The 14,705-nt window shown below is 51.2% G+C and overlaps 1 protein-coding gene across 7 annotated transcripts in view; it reads right to left on the bottom strand.

Moving 5' to 3' along the window:
• Positions 1-14,705, bottom strand: part of DPF3 (double PHD fingers 3) — a 262,300-nt gene that overhangs the window by 76,802 nt on the left and 170,793 nt on the right. For all 7 annotated transcript variants that reach the window (XR_009399201.1, XM_059373825.1, XM_059373821.1 and 4 more), the window contains exon 7: positions 5,786-5,923. Coding sequence is in view for 6 of the 7 variants with exons in the window: in XM_059373825.1 (XP_059229808.1) it covers positions 5,786-5,923 (138 nt within the window). In the remaining variant the exon portion in view is untranslated. The remainder of the gene's footprint in view (positions 1-5,785; positions 5,924-14,705) is intronic.

Here is a 14,705-nt window from a genome sequence, read left to right as displayed (position 1 = left end):
ACTCTTTAGTTAAATAATAATTCACCTGAAGAACACCTGTGGTTAGATTCCAAATTCATTCTTCAGGAAGTGAGAAGCAGCTCGCTTCTCCAGACAGAGCCCTGTGTCTGAATTTTCTTCTCTCTCCGCTGGAACAAAGCCTGAATTTCCTGAGTCAAGGTTGGTAAGTGGTGGATTGTGTGTGCTTTATGGTTTCTCAGGCACCTTCAGAGTGATCCAAAATCCTTAAGCTTGTGTCAAAGGCAATTTTCACTCTCTCTCCTAAAGCTCTCTTGGTTGCCCCCGGGCCATATGCTAGAGGACAGAGATGTCAGGAGACTAACGTCTGTTAGATCTTTCCCATCAGTGTAGCAATGACATCATATGCTTCTTTTAGGTAATTTGCACATTATCAGACTAATTTTCAGATTATCTAATCAGCCGACATTACCCTTAATCAACTCAGCTCTCCTCTTCCAGTCCTGCGGAGTACAATATGCCCTCCAAAGGCGTGCTAGTGTGGGGCCTTCTCTTCTCTTGGTAGATTCCGAAAGTCTACCTATGTGCCAGGCACACCATCACTGGGCAGAAGACAAGACACCTCTCAGGACCCAGGACAACCCAACTTCCATTCCAGGGACCTGAGACACAGGCTTGACATAAATTTTATAGATCCATGTTTTTAAAATCACTTCCCTCTTAGGAGCTCCAAGTATGTTATACAGGACATTTTCTACTCGTTTACACTATCAGGTAAAAGAGATACGCCATGGGACAATTAATACTATATCAAACAACTTTCTTTATAAATCATTTGTCCTTGCCTTCTAGTAATTGCTACTGTGGCTCTCCTTTGCACACAGGATGCCAGCTACACAGCCTGGCATAGAAGATGCTTCCAATGGCGGCTCCTGCTCACTTTCCCACCATTCTTCCAATGCTACCATCAGACCCAACTACAATCCCTTGTCTGGGGCATTGTGCTATTTCATACCTCCCTGCCTTTGCCCCTACCTGGGAAGCCCTCTCCCTCCTGGGAAGTTCCTCTTGAATCTTCCAGAGCTAACCTGAATGTCCCCTCCTGAGTGAAGTCTTCGCAAATCCCCAATGCAGTGGTTCTCAAGCTTCTGCGTGCCCCAGAGTGCCCAGTAAAATACTGGGCACCCCCACCCTCAGAGTCTCTGTTTCAGATCTAGTGGAATCAAGAATCTGCATTTCCAACAAGTTCCCCGGGGATTCTGACGTCACACTGGGAGCATGGCTGCCCTAAGGGGTACAAAGTGTACCATGCCCTTGAGCCCTTGGCCCTTCACTATTCTAGACACACTCCATTATGCACTCCTTCTCAAGACAGAGATTAAGAGAGTATCTAGTACAGAGATATGAAGCCAGTGGATGGATGGATGGATGGATGGATGGATGGATAGATGGATGGACAGACGGATGCATGTATTAGACTGAATTTATTTACACAGCTTTTCCATTGGTACAGGACCTCATCAGTGCTCACACCCACCCCACCCCCAGAAAACTACCTTGAAATCATCACTTTGGTAGATTCCCATTGTGTGTGGAAGATAAAAGGAAGTTCAAGAAGAGTTGTGGCACAGTGAGCATGCGTCAAAGAGTTCAGAATTCTGATCCAGTTCTCTCTGCTACACTGGTCCCCCAGGACTGTATACCAAAGTGGCATTTCAGAAGTCACAAGAGGATGGTTCTGAGTGGGCCGCCTGGGTAGCTCAGTCGGTTAATCAGCGTCTGACTCTTGATTTCGGCTCAGGTCCTAATCTCAAGATCACGCAATTGAGCCCCACGCTGGGCTCTGTGCTCAGTAGGAAGTCTGCTGGAGATTCTCTCCCTCTTCTTGTCCCTCACCTGCTGTCCCTCCCCCTGCTCACTCACGGACTCTCTCTTTCTCTCTCTCTCTAAAATAAATAAATAGGAGCATCTGCATGGCTCAGTTGGTTAAGTGTCTGCCTTAGGCTCAAGTCAGGATCCCAGGGTCCCGGGATCAAGCCCCATGGGCTCCCTGATCAGCCGGGAGTCTGCTTCTCCTTCCCTCTGCCCCTCCCCCATTCGTGCTTGCTTGCTCTCTCTCTCTCAAATAAATAAAATCTTTTACAAATAAATAAATCATTAGCGAGAGAGAGAGAATGCTTCTGAGTGGCATCACACAGAGTCCTAACTTGCCCCAGTCCCCCCTCCATACACACGTAGACTACGTAGTCTATGTACGTGTACTGGTACACACACACACACACACAGACACACACGCAGAGTGATTTCATTTGTACAACGCAAACACAGGTGCTCAGAGAACTGCAAGAAGGAAGAAGAATCTGACCTCACACAGGGAGAGAGGGGAAGGGTGACGGCTTAGGTAGGGAAGACCCCATCAGAAAAGTACTGTCCCCGCCAAAGTGAAGGTCGGAGCTCCAAGCATCCCAGCGCTGCCTAGAGTGGAGGCAGAGAGTCAAGGGCATGAAGGTAAGGGGACAAACCTACAGAAGGGACAAGAAGGGTGTCCTCAGGAGACAATGCGCAGCGAGGAGAGAACATGGGTGGGAGGGGCCATGGCTTGCTGAGCCCGAGGCCTGGGGCGGCCTGGGGCGGCCTGGGGCGGCCTGGCGCTGGGCGGGGAGGGAGGTCAGAGCTGGCTCCTGCAGTCCGCTCTGCCTGAAAGCAGCAGCAGGCACAGGCATGAGCTTCGGCTTGGCTGGAGGCACAGTCGGGGGGTGCGGCCAGGGACGGCAGGCAGACCAAAGTCAGAAGGTCTCTCCTGCTGCAGGTGGTGCGAGCACAGATGCCCGAGCCGCGGAAAACTCCTGAGTCGGTAGGGCTGCTTCTCCCGGCGGCCTGCGTGGGCTCACCAGCAGCTGGGCTACCCTACGGCTCTGCTAAAGAGGGAGAAGTCAGCATTCCCACATTGTCGGCGTCCAGAACTTTTCCTGGGGGAAACTGCAGATCAGCCTCTTGGATGAAGCTCTCCTGCCTCCCTCCCCCAGCCCAGAAGCCTTGCCAAGGAAGGATCACAAAGCTGGGACCTTCGAGGCTGCAGAGCTGTCACGTTCAATTCACCACACGGCTCCAGTGGCATTTAAGGGCAGGATGGATGGAAGCCCACCCCCACCCCCAAACAGTGGGAGCAGCTAATGACTGGGTATTAATGATGCCAGCAATTAGCGCTCACGATAAAATGGTTGGGGGGCCGCTCACCAGGGGAATGTGGGAGGGAACGGAGCAGACATTCGGAGCAGCAGACAGATGGGTGGCGTGCACGGTGCAGAGAACCTGGGAAGAGCTTCTGTCTCTTAGATTTGTTCAGAGAAATTGGGCAAGAGGGAAGGAATGGCTTCTGTGGCCCCGGGGGCCTTCCTGCCACACCCTCCTTGCTAGCAAAATTGGAGTTAATCACAGAGTTCTCAGAGGCCTTGTGAGCAGATGTTGTTAAAAAGATGTTTGTGAAGGTTCTGGAACTTTCCTCGTGTAAGGAGGCCCCAGATGAACCCAGGGACAGCTATTGCTTTTTATGCAGCTCAAACCCCTGGGGTAGTCCGATGAGGCTTTTTGAAGAATTCAGTTTGTCACCAGCAGGTGAGAGGGGAGAGGGAGAGGACTCGCTGCCTGACTCAGGACGCATCTCCATCCAGGAGGAAGACACACCATTTCCTGACTAAGCAAGGCCATCTGGCCTCACGGTAAAGACATGAGGAGACAGAAGATGCTGAGTCACGAGCGTCCCCAAGGAGATCCTGGTAGACGGAGGGAAATGGGCCAGCGCACACCCCAGAAGTCAAAAGCCAGCGGGTGTGGGTGCAGGTGTGGGGGAGCCAGCGGGGATGTCTGAGGAAGAGATTTCCTTGATCCGCTTCAGGCTCGCAGCGTACCTGCGGGACCACGAGGAACCTTCCTCTGCTGTGGCCATCGCGGTGCACACACACACAAAAGAGACACAGACAAAAGAGAAACATTCCAGATCCTACTGCATGAGTAAAGCACAACACAGGGACCAAATGGCTTGACATTTGAGAAGAGATGTAAAGAAGATAAGCCAGCACTGGGGGGACTGGGAAATAATACCGGGTTAACAGATACTTCAGAGAGAGCAACCGTGGCTAATAAATACTTTCCAGATAGCAACCCAAAGCAAAAGAGATCATTCTCGGCCTCCTTTGCCAGAAGAGACAATAGGTACGCCTAGGCCACTTAGATCAGAGTAGGGATAAGAGGAGAAACAGAGGGACGCAAATGCCAGCTGCCCCGTACATCTTCCTTTCTGAAAGGCTCAACCACGGGAACCTCTCCCCAGGGAGGAGAGAGAGAGATCGAGAGAGAGAGAGAGAGATTGAGAGAGAGAGGGCTCAGCACGACTCAGAAGCTGGCACGGGGAGGTGGGCCAGACGCCCCTGTCCTGCTTCCCAGCTTCTGTCCAGTTGATAAGAGCAGGCAAGGAAATCAGGGTCTGTCACATGAAAGGCTTGAACCCTGTGAGTGAGTAGGAATTAAAGAAGGTATGTGGGCTGAACTGGGTCCCCCCAAAAATGTGTATGTTGAAGCCCCAACCCCAGGCCTCAGGACGTGACTCTTCTGGAAGAGGGCCTTTAAAGAGGTGATTGGGTTATGGTGGGTATCCTTCTAAGTCACTGGTATCCTTCCAAGAGGAGACCTGGGCACACAGAGAGACAGCAGGGGTGCGTGATCACAGACGGACCACCGTGCGAAGAGGCAGAGAGAGGGCGGACGCCTACCACTCCGCGACAGAGGCCTCTGAGGGGACCGCCCCCAATGACACACTGGTCTGGGTCTTGCAGCCTCCAGAAGAACAAGAAAAGAAATCTCTGGTCTTTAAGCCGCCCAGTCTGTGGTATTTTGTTATGGCAGCCTGAGCACGCTAATTCAGAAGGCGACGTCACAAGGAGAAAGGAGGGTGGGGTTAGGCAACACTGACACTAATCCCAAGAAAGGTCTTGGCCAGAGTATGGTAATTATTTCAAAGATCCAATGAGTAGCCGATGGACATCCGTTGACTCAGCTGATAGACTAAAATGCGCAGAAGCTCCCCCCAGACCCTAGAGTCTGATCGCTTTCATTACACCACATCGTTCGCCTGAAGAATACCTACCACAAAATCTTGTGAACAAAATAAAAAAATAGAGGGCATGTCCACAGTTATTCTTCACCTAATGATCTTAAAATGACCCACACCTCGAAACAAGCTCTTTAGACTCCATCATGCCACCCCATTTTGAGTTTTTGACAAGTGCACTCATCACGCTTGCTGAGGGAATGTTCGAGTGAAAAGCATGGAGGCTCAAGGGCCGTATTTCTAGGGCAGGAGAGCCCTGAACCAAAACTGTGACCCCCTGTAACAGCCAAGGCGACAGATCCAGAATATTCTACAGCTCTTGGTGGCCAAGGCAACATTTGAAATGTCCATCTGAATTGACATGCCAAAAGGCTATGCCCAAGTCAGGTCAGCCCCTGTGAATGGAACTTCTAGAGCTGAGGGAAGGAGAGAAACAGGTCTGGCATTGGACAACAGCCAGATAACTGGCTTCCCCTCTGCTTAACACTCACCTCCCTTCCTCTGGGAACAGAACTGGGGTCGCCATCTGGCCCAGCTCACTCTAAGCCTGGGGCTCAGAGGACCCACGGGGAAGCTGGGGTTACATTAAAAGAGCCAAGTCACCACAGGACATTGAAACCAACCCACGGGGGCCACCAAAGATGCCAGAGGTGAAAAGAACACTCTCTCGCGCTGCCCACCCACTTCATCACTGCCCCAACCCAACGACTGGAAACTCACGTCTGTGGTTCTCATTTCTGTGGTTAGGCGGGGACCGGGTCTCCTGGTCCTGAGCTTCATCCCCCTCCTCGCTGGCCAGGTGAGTGTGAGCGTAGTGGTAGCTAAGTCCTGGCCGGTTCTTGTAGCGCTTGCCACAGACTAGACAGGGAAAGAGAAGAGGGAAAAAGCAAAGATGAGCAACCTCTGCAGTCACTGCCCGCATCTCCCAGGAAGTGACTCTCATCCGTCTGCCCCAGAGCTGCGCTTCCCTTGCGGGGAAGTGTCTCCCACTCTTGGGCAGAGCCAACACCCCAGCATGGGCCCTGGATTAGAAAAACCAGAAAAGTAAAGGATGGAAGTTGAACTCTGTAAGAGCTCCTTTCCTGTCCCTGGGCAAGTCACTTACCCTCTCTGGGCCTCAGTTTCTGCAGAGGGAAAATGGGAATAATGATAGTATTTAACTCATAGCGTTGCTGGGTTGAGTTCATCTCTGTGCAGAACACTTGTAACAGTGTGTGGCACGTGGTAAGGGTGATGATGATTACAACTTTGAGGGCAAAGGGCACTGGCAGTCCATCCAGTCCAACATCCCATGGCAGAGGTGAGCCAAGTGAGGCCCAGCAAGCCTAAGTGATTTGCCTGGGAACACACAGCTACTTGAGGCAGAGTCACTAGAACTCAGGTCTCCCGGATCCCCATGCAGTGCTCCTTCCCCACCACATGGTGGTTAACTCTGTATAAAGTACAAAAGCTGATACGGATAATATTTTTGATGTATCACATGGTGATCCGTGCTAGAAAAACACATCCCTCTTCTGCCATGAAAACCATGAAGCCAAGCCATCACTGGTAGATGTGGCAACCAAAAGCTTGTGCCCTTGGTGCCCCAGGAAGCCTCTGGTACCGAAAAATCTAGGAATGTGTCCTCACGAACACGACCTCTTGCGTGGACAGTATGAGACAAGGACACCCGGCCGCATAAATACGGCTTGGTTGGGGCACAGAAGAAGAAAGGGGCAGTTCCATTGGTTGGCTGCCCAGTACCTCAGAAGCAGAAGCCCAGCTACATGGCTGAAGACCAGACCACCCCCACTGTCAATGAAGTTGGATTTAGTGCTTCACAATTTAGAACGATACGTGTGGCTAATTATTATTCTTTACCAAATTTAAGTATTTCCTCTTATCCCTGTGTTGAGTTTTATTACAGGAAAATCTGATCAGCCTTTCAGTATCTACTAGTGTATGACTCTCCTTCCATTTGTTGGTATGGTGAATTATGTTGATTTCCTAATGTTTCTTCTTCTTGGGCCATTCCTATATTCCTAGAATGCTCTCTGTTGGGCGAAAGTACATTATCCACTTCATAAACTGCTGCATTCTGTTTTCCAATCTTGTGTTCTGGATCTATACTCAGATCTGAGATGGAGCTAGAATTTTTGACCTATCTTCTACCACATTTCGATTTTATGGTTATATCGACTTCCAAAAATGAATTGAGGCAAATTGCTGTGTGAAACTGGACAAGATATGTAGCCTCTCTGTGCCTTTTTTCGTATCTGGAAATGATGATAGTACTACTTACCTTGAAGGGTTGTAGATAATATTTGTATCTCACTCAGTACCCTGCACATAACAGATGCTGATTAATGTTGAAGAGGGGCGAGGGGCCAGGGTGAGGGGCTTCAGCTTAGCCTGAAGTGCCAAGTGCTAAGTTTTGGGCCCTCCTGAAAGAGGGACTTTGACCCTGGCCTCAAACAGTGGAATTTAACAATTGGTTGGACTTTCTTAATAAGGTCAGAGTCTGAAATTCAAGTTGGTGACCCAGTGGCTCTAAGTTCAAGTCCTACAATTGGTTACTTACATTCTCTTCCTCTTTCCCTCTCTCTCTCTCTCTCTCTAGTAAATATATCAAAAAAATAAAACGGCACTCCACATCTCAATTCCATTTGACTGGGGAAATGGGACCTAAAGAGGCCCCCAAGGCACACTCTGGGCCTGTTTGTGGCTTCTTCTATTTAACCTCTGCAACGATCTGAGGTCAGTAAACAGCAAATCGTGGGGTCATCGGCTATAAATCCACTTAGTAACAAAGCGTAAATGTTGATTAAGAATCAGGACCGTCGGGGCGCCTGGGTGGCTCAGTGGGTTAAAGCCTCTGCCTTTGGCTCAGGTCATGATCTCAGGGTCCTAGGATCAAGCCCCACATCAGGCTCTCTGCTTCTTTCTCCTCTCTCTCTGCCTGCTTCTCTGCCTACTTGTGATCTCTGTCTGTTAAATAAATAAAATCTTAAAAAAAAATAAAAAGAAGAAAAGAATCAGGACCATCATCAGGGTGCCTGGGTGACTCAGTGGATTGAGCCTCTGCCTTCAGCTCAGGTCATGATCTCAGGGTCCTGGGATTGAGTCCCGCATCTGGCTCTCTGCTCTACGGGGAGCCTGGTTCTCCCCCTCTCTGTCTGCCTGCCTCTCTGACTACTTGTGATCTCTCTGTCAAATAAATAAATAAAATCTTAAAAAAAAAAAAAAAAGAGAAATGGCTGAGAATTGCTTTTAAAAAAAGAATCAGGACAGTCATCTCAGTATTTCCATAAGGACGCCTCCGCTGACTCCGGAAACCAGTCTGCAGACCTCCCTACTACCAACTCCACAGCATTCCGTTTGCGCCATTTTGTCATGTCAATTGCCACCATCTTCCTTAATCACAGAATTCCAGGGTCTTAAAAGTCATGTGGTCTCACTCATCACATTGTTTTATTCCCACTAATGCTCGATGCCTGGGACAATTCCACGGATCAGGGAATCCCGATCCACCCAAACAGGCGTTTCTTCTTTGATGTCCTTAAATCCTAGTTACATCTGTACCAGAGGACTTCTCTTAAGGACAGTTTCGTGCCAGTTTCGGCTTAATAACAACTCCATATCTTCTCTTGCCATGCACATATAATGGCCTCAGAACACATCCATTGACCAACTGATGAATGAACACAGAAATACTTTGTGGGAAAGCCAGGAGATGGTGGGGGTGGGGAGAGGGAAGCATGTAGAATCTGATCCATCTATCCACATTAATCTCATAGTAATAGGTCTTTAAACCTACAAAACCAAACCCAAGCAAAAAGCTTCCCACATCTCCTTCCCCAACACCATAGAGAGTAATTATTTTTTAAAGCAAATCCTTTTGCTAGAAAAGAGATTCCTGAAGAGTGGTCCCCAGACCAGCACCATCAGCGTCACCTGCGAAGAGCTTAGAGATACATGTTCTTGGGCTCCTGCTCACATCTATCGAATCGGAAGCTCCGGGGATGGGGTCAGAAATCTCTGTTTTAACAAGCCCTCCAGGTGATTCCCCTGCACACTACAGTCTAAGAACCGCTCTGCTAGAAGAATGAATAGATTTGGGCTTGACTCTGCTCACCTTGGTGCACCTGCACTTTGGGATGGTGGAAGTGGCCGGTGGGGACAGTGAGACTCATGCTTGGTCATTAGAGGAAACGGAAGCAGACAGTACAGGGAGGTCATGGAAACCAGACCTCTTACCCATCACCCCCCTACACAGAACTACAGAGCTCTCCTGATGGAGCTGCCTTTTTTTACCACCTGTTTGTCCCATCTTATTCCTTCATCATCAGGTCTTCAAGAAAACATGTATTTAACACCTCATATGTGCCCAGCCCCGTGACGTGACGGAGCAAAGGAGCAAGGAAGCCGGGCAAGACTTTGTCCGGAAAATGAGGAGCCAGGGAAGGATTGTAGCCTGAGGACCGACTTATTCAGATTTACATTTTAGAAATCCTATTTAAGATTATAGCGCAGCAGACGGATTTGAAGGTGGCAAGAGGCTATTTTAGTTTTCTATGTGTGAACAATGAGGATTTCAGGATGGGAGAGGGGTTAAAGAGAAGGAGTCTGGTGGCAAGGGGTGGGTACAAGCAGTGAGGAAGAACCGAGAATGACAGTAACTTGGTTTTCCTGGCCATGCCCCATCCAGCCCCAGCTTAGCTCTCTAGCCTCGCCTGACACCACATTCTACCACCTTCTCTGCCCTTCTGCCCCATTGTCTTTCTACTCTATAAACATCTTTTTTTCTACCACAGAGCCTTTGCACAAGCTCTTCCCATGGCCCACAATGGTCCCCAGCCCTAGTATGCCTAATTAACACTTCATCCTTCTTCAGGTGTCAATTCAAATGTCCTTCTCCAGGGAAGTCTCTCCAATCAAAATTAGGACCCCAGTTTGTTACCTTCCTAGGACAAATCATGGATCACTATGTGTGCCCCCCACCAGCAGCAAACATGGCAGCCCCTGCGTCTTTGCACACTGCTGCATCCCCAGTGACCAGCACGGGGAAGCGCACAGCCAGCACGCAAGGTCAGTTAAGGGAAACAACAAAAACACTACAGAGCAAGAGGCCTAAGGATGAGGAGGAAAACCAGATTCAAAGAAGAAAGAGAATGAGTTCAGTCTGGGGTTGCCCTGCACACTCTGAGCTTAGGAAAGAGACGCGGATGTGGGAGGTTGAAAGGGCGGCAGGGGGAGTTAGGAGATGATGGAGAGAGAGGAAAAATGTGGACAGAGGACAGAACTCAGAAAACACCAGTATCTTAAGAATGGAGATCAAGAGTATACTTAACACGATAAGCACCGCATAAAATATATAGAATCGTTGAATCACCACATTGTACACCTGAAACTAGTATTAAAGGTAGTAAATTATACTGGGATGTAAATTATACTGGAATTTTTCAAAAAAAAAAAATTTTTTTTTAAAGAGGTAGGATTTCCAGATGACAGGACCAAGGACACAAACCGTCACGGCCATGGCGAACAGCTATTGACTGTGTACCAAGTGTGAGACCTGTTCTCTTGTGTCCAGTCAATTTGCTCACGGCAACCCAAGTCCCCATTTTACAGGAGAGAAGCCGGCAGAGTCAGGAGAATGCCAGATGCCTGAGAAGGGTCAAGATAAACAGAGACTAGAAAGAGATCCGTGGAGGTGACAGGAGGCCACCTTCATGAGAAGGGAATCCACGACCTCCAGGAGGACAAGATAAGACTTCAGAGGCCTAGGGTGCTCCGGGAAACGAGGAAGTGGTGACAGGGCTGACAGACCACTCCTGCCACCAGTGAGGCTGGGTGGCGGATGGGAATGGCGGTCGGGGAGGCTGAGTGGGCCTCGTTCTTTAACAGGGCACACCCTGGAGCAGGCTCACAGGCTAACAGGAAGGAGGCGGGAGGGAGTTTAAAAGACAGGGTTAGGAGGAATTGGAGATAATACAGCAAGATGTCTGACCCCAAAATAAAGCTTCTAACCCAAGTACCAGGCCTTTGAATGACTTCCTCCCAGGGACAAAAGATTTCTAAGATTTATCTTGGTGGAATTGTACCTGGATCAGACTGCTACGTTTTGATGGAAAGAAATGCCTTAGAAATCCTACTTTGACTGGATTGGAAGCAAAGGAAAACCCAGTGCTATTTAATGATACCTCCCTGCCACACCGAACACAGACCGACCAGCTTCACGGGCATGAGACCCGTGCCTTCAGACCGGGTCCATGCTCAGAAGGACCCCACGCTTGGCCTAAGGCTTTGCTGTCACCATCTTGAAATTCTGAACACATATTGAATAAAGGGTCCCTCATCGTCATTTTGCACTGGGCCCCATAAATTGTGTATCTGGTCTTGGAAACCTGCTGGGGCTGGGGTCAGAGATCGGGGAATAGGTTACTCAAAACAAAGAACCTGACAGCACCAACAGGCAGGTGCTGCCTCATGGAACACAGACCCCAAGCAGCCCTGAGCTGGGAGTAAAACGCTCTCTGCAGTAACCTTGAAAATCTGGCCCAGGCATGCCTGTGCCACCCTTCAGAGAGGCAGCTTCTGGCTGGTGAGTAACGGGATAGGCTGGGTCTGAGCTGCTGGGACTCAAAGCCCTGTCACGTCTGCTACCGACCACCTGTGTGATCTGGGCTGAGTTGCTAAACCTCTCTGTGCCTCCGCATCCTCTGGAAACAACAGGGATGATCACCACAGCACATCTGCCTCACTTTGTCTGAGGCGCCTCTCTGTGAAAGAAACACATTTAGAACAGTGCCTAGGGGCGTCTGGGTGGTTCAGTTGGTTAAGTGGCTGCCTTCGGCTCAGGTCATGATCCCAGGATTCTGGGATCGAGCCCCGCATCGGGTTCCCTGCTCAGCAGGGTGCCCGCTTCTCTCCCTCCACTGCTCTGCTTACTTGTGCTCTCTCTCTATCTCTCTGTCAAATAAATATATAAATCTTTTTTAAAAATAAATTTAAAAAAATGAAACAGTGCCTGGCTGGTCGGGAGGGGCAGCCATTGTCCGCTATTATCAGCTTCACGGCCATCAAAGCAAAGGGAATAAACCCAAAAGGGGAGGGGGTAGCTAGCCATCTCTCCTCTGCAGATGGGGGCGAGGGAGTCGCCAGAAAAAGAGGGTGGGGAAAGTACACTGAAAATAAAGTCTTAGAACCATCTGCTCTCCCTTTATCACGTCAGCAGCCTCACTCTGGAATTCTCCGCCGTGCAGAATCCCACCGAGCCCCAGGACTGCTGAAGCGTTCAGAGACGGCTGCGCCCCATCTTCCTACCGCAGTCTCTGTCCCCTCCCCGGAGCCCGCTCCTTTGTGTCCTGGCCCTCTGAAGCCATCACCCCAGGGACGGGTCAAGCCCGGTCCAGGCACAGCCCGAGGCCCTTCTTTTCACCTTGGCAAGCGTGCACCTGGATTTGTGTTCCTGGCACGGCGCTCGGAGGGGACCGGCTGTGACAGTAAGGAAGGTCCAGCTTGCCTTCCTCTCTCTCCTTCCCCTGGGGCGCATCCATCTGTCAAGTTGCAGAAATAGTGCTTGCCCACTACCCCATCCAGGGGCCGGATTCTCCAGGTAGCACCTCCCGCCTGGAGTTATGAATACCTTCAGTGTTGCCCCAGAATACCTACAGCGCCCCCCTCCCCGCTCCAAGCCCACCCCGCTGGCACCCTGTCTGCGGGAGCAGGGTGCACAGAGGAGGCGGTGGCGGCGGCGGAGGGCGGGGAATCGGGGGCAGTTTGTGCGAACAAAGCCGGCTGCCGCAGACAGCAGAATCCTTCCTGCGGGGGAGAAGCAGCCGCCTTCCCCACTGATAACTTAATGACTCTGGCACATTTTCATCAGCCCAACTTGGAGCACGCAGTGGGTATCTGAGCCAGTGGTTTCCGAGAGACTGAAAGCAATTACAGGATGAGCGTCCAACGACAAAGCCTGGGCCTTGGGAGTCACCGGGCCGCATCTCATTCCCAGTTCTGCCCCGTGGCACTTTTCACACGACCCGAGGATGCTACTTCCCTCTCTCTGCAGCTCCACTTCCTCGGTCTGTAAAATCGACCCAGCAGTGCCTGTCCGCCGCCGAGGCCTCCAGACCGTCACACTTACAGACTGCGAGGCAGGCACACGGTCCCGCGCGGGAGTTCCGAGCGGCCCACAAGATAAGGATTGTCGGGCCCCACTTTACAGATGGGGAAACTGAGTCTGAGGGCGTTGAAGCAACTCCCTCAAGGGCAGGGCAGGATTTGAACTCAGGTCTGCCTGGCTTTGAAGCACGTGACTGAACAATGTGCTATCCTCCACCGGGACGCCCCTGCCACTGCCTGGGGCTGACCTCCACGGCCCCTCGCCCTCTGTCTCTGGTTTGGCCGGCGGGAGGCGCGGACAGAAGAAGGGCAGGTGAGAGGAGGAAGATGGGGATTTGTGCCCTGCCCTCCCTGCCGGGGCAGCGTGCTGGCACGGGCACCATCCACCCTCCCTCGTCCGGGGCGCCGTGTTCCTCCCCCTGCCCCTTGGCACCTTCCCCCTCCCCCTGCCGGCACTTGCTATCGGGCCCACACCTCCTTCATCGTCCTGTCAGCCGCTGCCCGCCCCTTCAGCTCTTCTGAGTAGAATCCTATGTCCCACTGGGCCCAGGACGGATACTCAAGGAGGCCCATCTGACAAGGGAATCATACGCTGCCAGACCGGGTCATAGACATTGGGGGCTCCCCATGCCTTCCTGACTTCTCTCCGCAGAACCATGTGGGGGATGGAGGAACGCCCGCGACCAGTCCCCCGGGTAGGGAGAAGCCCCAGTGAGGAAAGCCCTGCGGGACTCAGCGTGGGATAAAACTCGGAGGCTACTTCAAAAAGCCACCAGGGCAGACTTGCTCGTGGTGGGGTATTAATCCCTACGACTATTTTTAATGCCGAGGCCTTAAAGAGCCAACGATGGCTCCACGGACCCAAATGAGGAGGGGAGCCCGGGTCCTGCAGTGTCTGAGCATCGAGAGGCCCCCCTTGGACAAGTCCCAGGGGGCTCTTCCTCCTGGTCCAGATGTCCAAGGCCCAGACACGTTGGGTGGCCTTTGGGAGGCCGGGGATCTGGCCCTGGCTCTCCTACTCATTAGCTATGCACCTATGGACAAACCCCATACTTCTCTGGGCCTTGGGTTTCCCCAACTGTAAAACAGGACAGCTGAATCAAATGATCTCAAAGTCCTTTGATTCTAGCACTTGGTGATTCTCTGTTTTCTCTGGGCTCTCTGAGGCCTGTATGCCTCAGCAACTAGTCCCTGAACCCCGAGAGAAAACCAGTGTCAGCTCTCGGCCTTAGGACCCACCCAGGGCAGCCTATATCCCTATCCCCATCCCCCAACTAACCCAGGTCGGCAGCTGCCTTCCTGTGGCTGTTTCTTCTTCCAGGCCACAGTTGGTGCTTCTTTGAAACGGAGTTCTTCCGGATAGAAGCACAGCGGGGATGGAATAAGGGTGGGATGTAACATCCTGATTTTTCAAAGCCACATTCCTTGGGGCCTGGCACGGACCCATGTATTAGGAATGAGCCCAGAGACAGGATCTATCAAATGCCAGTGATCCGCAAGTCCTGTGTCTTCAATGAGGGAGGGCATTCTGCTTATT

This window comes from Mustela nigripes, chromosome 13 (genome assembly GCF_022355385.1).
Source record: "Mustela nigripes isolate SB6536 chromosome 13, MUSNIG.SB6536, whole genome shotgun sequence".
Taxonomy (NCBI): Eukaryota; Metazoa; Chordata; class Mammalia; order Carnivora; family Mustelidae; genus Mustela; species Mustela nigripes.
The sequence above is the reverse complement of the archived record's forward strand: the minus strand, read 5'-3'. Positions and strand labels throughout refer to the sequence as shown.